A 4,824-nucleotide genomic window follows, 5' to 3' on the forward strand; every position below is an offset into this window, starting at 1 on the left:
TAAGGCAGGGTCAGTGCCTACACCTGTAAGGCAGGGTCAGCGCGTACACCTGTAAGGCAGGGTCAGCGTGTACACCTGTAAGGCAGGGTCAGTGCTTGAGCTGTCCCTGGCATTCACATATGTACCACAGCACACCACAGACAAAGTAAAAAGATGCTGTTATTTATACATTCTAAAGATGATTGTGTATAAGTGTGTGTTATATCTGTGATGATAACCACAGCTAACTCCATACCTAATGATGAGGAACTAGGTTTTCTGCAGTTCTGGTTTGCCCAGAATGTTACTTAATTTTTTAGTTCATCTTTTTGTTTAGAATAATCTTTACAGGTACTGATGAAAATAATTTTAGTTGCTGGAAAAGAATTTTACTTGACTGAGGCTGTATTAGTTTATTCTAGCCCTGTTTTGGGTGAGCTGTTGCTACTGCATTGGGAATTGTGTTCTTCCTGAAGTGTTACGGAGCCCTTAAGCCCCAGTGTGGCTGTATCTGGACATGTGGGCTTTCTGGAGGTAACTGGGTCTAAGGGAGGTCAGGAGGATAGGTCCTCCTAGTGTGGTGAGTGTCCTCATGAGAGGAGGTCCCTTGTTTTTTCTCTGTCTTGAGCACAAACCAAGCAGAGGCTGTGCTAGCAAAGAGCTGTCTACAGCCAGGAAGTGGCCCTTCATTAAACACTGAAGCTACTGCCACCTGGACCCCAGACTCCCTCCTTGCCACAGGACTGTGAGAGCAGAGTTCTGTTGCTTGCATCACTCCATCAGTGCTGCTTACTAGAGCATCCTGAGCCACCTGAGAGAAGTCGGTACCTAGAATGGGTGCTACTGTGGCACTTTAGAGATGCACGATCACTTCTTTAGCAGGAGAGATTTTTATGCAAGAGATTGGTTGGTTTCTCCTGATTGCTACTAATAATATATAAAAAGAAAGATTAAATTTAGGGAGGAACTGTTACTTTAAAAAGAACTTAAGATTTAAGAGACTTTTCATTTTCTACACATTGTAAGTAATAAGAATGTGTGTTTGGAGAGAAACTTAAGAAATTTGTTTACATTTGAGGGTGTGTTAGTGTGGGTGTGGAGTATGGACGTGACTAGTTCCCTCCATCAGGAACAGTTCATTTGACTTTCAGGGACACAGGTGGTGAGGGTAAGGGAGACTGTTAGACATTCTAAGCTGTTGGTTGTAAGCTCAGAAGAGCTGTCCCTGAGGAGGATTGTTTCATGGGGGCTGAGCCATGCGTGGGCTGATGATGCTTAGAGCATTCCTCTACAGGACACAACTTAACCACAGCTCAGCTGAGTTACAGTTGAAGAGGCACTCTCCTTGAGAACTTTTCTCTGCCTTACCTATGGGCCTTACAGTTTTGCTGGTGTGAACTAAGACTCTGGGGACTTGGGAGATGGGATTTATGTAGACAGGGGTGAAATAGTAATGGACCTAATTGTTGGTCTCTCTAATTATGTTGAAACCTAACGCTCAGTATCATGCTACTTAGAGATAGGGCCATTTAAGAGGCTATTAGGCCTAAATAAATTCCTGAGAGTAGGGTCTTTGGGATACAATTGTCTTTACATGATTAGACACAGAGGCCAGGGAGCTGGCTCCATGTATAAAAAGCACTTGCTTAGACAAGCCTGATGGACCTCCTTTTAGATCCCTGGAACTATCATACAAAAAACTGTTGCCTAGCTCTATTTGCAGCACTTCTATAGTAAGATGGGAAGTGGATCAGGGGAATTTCCTGAATTTCAAAGGTCAGCTAACCTAGAATATGTGGCAAAGCAGAAACAAGAAAGACCCTGACTCAAAGCAAAGTAGAAGGCAAGAACCAACTTCTAAAGGTTGTCTTCTAATCTCTACATCTACATACACACATCTGCACGCTTGCATTCATACTTGAGCTCATGCACACGAATGCATGCAAGCACGCACACACACACACGTGCATGCTTTACTAGACAGCACGTCTGCTGATACCTTGATATCTGAGCCTCTAGAGTAAACTGTGAGAAACAATTGTGGTAATTTTGCTGTTGTTGTTTTGTCTTGAATTTAAGCCACTCAGTCTGTGATATTATATTATAACTGTCTTGAGCAGGCCAAGATAAGTTGCTTTGGACTCTTAAGCCAGGAATGTCCGTGAAATTTAAATGAAGACTCTATTTTCTTTGTCATATAATGGTTAGGACAAAGAGTAAGTTTACCAAGAACTTGGTGTTTCAGATAATCAGTTATTAAACCTCTTTTGTTTTCAGATGTTCAGCCTGTTGCCTATGAAGAGCCCAAACACTGGTGTTCAATTGTCTACTATGAATTAAACAATCGTGTTGGCGAAGCTTTTCATGCATCTTCTACTAGTGTCTTAGTAGATGGATTTACAGATCCTTCAAATAACAAAAGTAGATTCTGCTTGGGATTGTTGTCAAATGTTAATCGTAATTCAACTATTGAAAACACTAGGCGACATATTGGAAAAGGTAATCTTGTCATTTCTTTTCATTCAGTTGAATTAAATCATTTTTTTGTACTGTCTGGATACAATTCATTAAAACATCCAAAAAGTCTTAAGTCATGGCATTTACCTCAAGTTGCAAATATTAAAGAATGCGATTAACTAAAGCTACAACTAGTCCTCTTTTTTTTTTTATCCTGTTTAGTTTTTGTTTCTAAGTACTAAAGATCTGAAATCCTGTTGTTCATTTCTTGAGTATTTACCCTAACAATTAGGACAAATTAAGTTAGGGCCTAACTGGAATATAAGGGATAAGAATTTACCTTGTTCACAGCAGTACACTTAGTAACTAGAATATTGCATGCCTCTGTCTGTCTCTCTGTCTCTTTCTCTTACTCTCTGAATGTATACATATGTGTGTGTGTGTGTGTGTGTGTGTGTGTGTGTGTGTGTGTGTGTGTGTATAAAGTCTTTGAAAAATATGTGAGTGTTAATGAAGGATTAGAAATATAACATTTTGCACTTGGAGTGTTTTCTCCTGTAAGATTAGCACAGTATGGGGGAAGTGGAGTCTGGGGTGGAAAATAGAGTGAGAATATCCAAAGACCTCATGCATTGTAATTTCCTTACAAACCACCATGGATCTTAGTTAGCAGCACTTTGCATACTTCTTAGAATGCAGTGTCACACCTCAGAGGATCCACCCCAGTAGGGTGTGCTGCATGTCTTAAGAGCAGGAGTGGCTTTGCTTGTGTACCCTGCTGTTCTGTGCTCCTTTGATTTGAGTCTTAGTCAGAGATGGTAACAATGGCAGGTAACATTAATTGTGGTAGGTTCTTTTATAGATGAGATTCAGAAAAATAATATGAAGCCAGGTGCAGTGGCTCACACGTGTAATCCCAGCACTAGGGAGGCTAAGGCAGGTGGGTCCCAAGTTCAAGGCCAGCCTGGGCTACATAGCAAGACTATCTTAATACAAACAAACAAACAAAATCACCCCAAACAAAAAAAAAATTCGAACAGTTTTTATTGATTTTATTGTTAACTTGTCCTGACCTTTTTTGTGAAATGTGTCTCCTGTATATATTACTCTGTCAGTTCTCCTACAGTGGAGATAATTTAAGGGACGTCTCTTTTCACTTAACTTGCCAGTGTTCCCACTCCATAGTCAATTTCTCTTTACTCAGAAGCAAGCCACAGTTTTTTAATACTATATGCTGACACAATTCTGTAACTTATATTTAAACAGAGATTTGCATTTATGGAGATCCTGCTAAAGTAGACATTGTGTGTGGTCACAGACAATAATGGAAACTTGTCCATTGAGGGTGTCAGTATTCTGTCTTGTCTAGAATATGGCAGTTAGCAACATGCTATCCTACGAGTGAGACAAAACTGTGTTTCTCAGCAGCAGACTGTAACACCCATTTCATTTATAAAAAACAAACAAACAAAAAATCCCAGCAAATCCTGTCTCCAGAAGCACACAGATATATTTTATAGGAGCCTATATGTAACTATCTTAGTTAGGGCTTTATTTCTGTCAACAGACACCATTACCAAGACAACTCTTACAAGGAAGCATTTTATTGGGGCTGACTTAGAGATTCAGAGGTTCAGTCCATTATCATCAAAGTGGGAGCATTGTAGTGTGCAAGCAGACATGGGCTGGAGGAGCTGAGAGTTCTATATCCTCATCCAAAGGAAGCCAGGAGCAGACTGCCCTCAGGCAGTTAGGAGGGTCTCAAAGCTACTCCCACGATGGCACGCTTCCTCCAACAAGGCCACATCTAATAGTGACACTCCCTGGGCCAAGCATATTCAAACCACCACAGTAACTCAATGTGTGCTGCATGAGAAAAGGTTTAAAAGGATTTACACCAAATTTGTAGCACTGTCTACCTGTGGGGGAGAAAATCTTGAGGTAATTCTTAGCTATATTGGAAAAATATTTTGTGAGTCACCTTTTCAGTAATCAAGCTAAAATTTTACTACTAGAACTGGTTTCTCATCAGTATATTTCTAGAAGGCTTTAAAAAGTTGTATTATTTTGTATGTATAGGAATTTTACCTGCAGGTGTGTCTGAGTACTGCATGCATACAATGCCTTTAGAGGCCAGAAGAGGGCATCTCCTGGGACTGGAGTTAGATGGTTGAGAGCCTCCATGTGGGTGCTGGGAATCTAATATGGGTCCTCTTTAAGAGCAGTCAGTGCTCTTAACTTTTGAGCCATTGCTCCACTTGCATTTTACAAAAAAGAAAAGAAGCTGGGCGGTGGTGGCAGTGCACACCCCTAATCCCAGCACCTGGGAGGCAGAGGCAGGAGGATTTCTGAGTTCAGGGCCAGCCTGGTCTACAGAGTGAGATCCAG

General features: G+C 41.0%; 1 protein-coding gene across 10 annotated transcripts in view; it reads left to right on the forward strand.

Moving 5' to 3' along the window:
- Smad5 (SMAD family member 5) overlaps nucleotides 1–4,824 on the forward strand; it is a 34,583-nt gene that overhangs the window by 22,724 nt on the left and 7,035 nt on the right. For all 10 annotated transcript variants that reach the window (XM_031358022.1, XM_031358013.1, XM_031358017.1 and 7 more), the window contains one exon: nucleotides 2,257–2,478. In XM_031358022.1, the coding sequence (XP_031213882.1) occupies nucleotides 2,257–2,478 (222 nt within the window). The remainder of the gene's footprint in view (nucleotides 1–2,256; nucleotides 2,479–4,824) is intronic.

The sequence above is a fragment of the Mastomys coucha genome, unplaced genomic scaffold (genome assembly GCF_008632895.1).
Source record: "Mastomys coucha isolate ucsf_1 unplaced genomic scaffold, UCSF_Mcou_1 pScaffold7, whole genome shotgun sequence".
Lineage (NCBI taxonomy): Eukaryota > Metazoa > Chordata > Mammalia > Rodentia > Muridae > Mastomys > Mastomys coucha.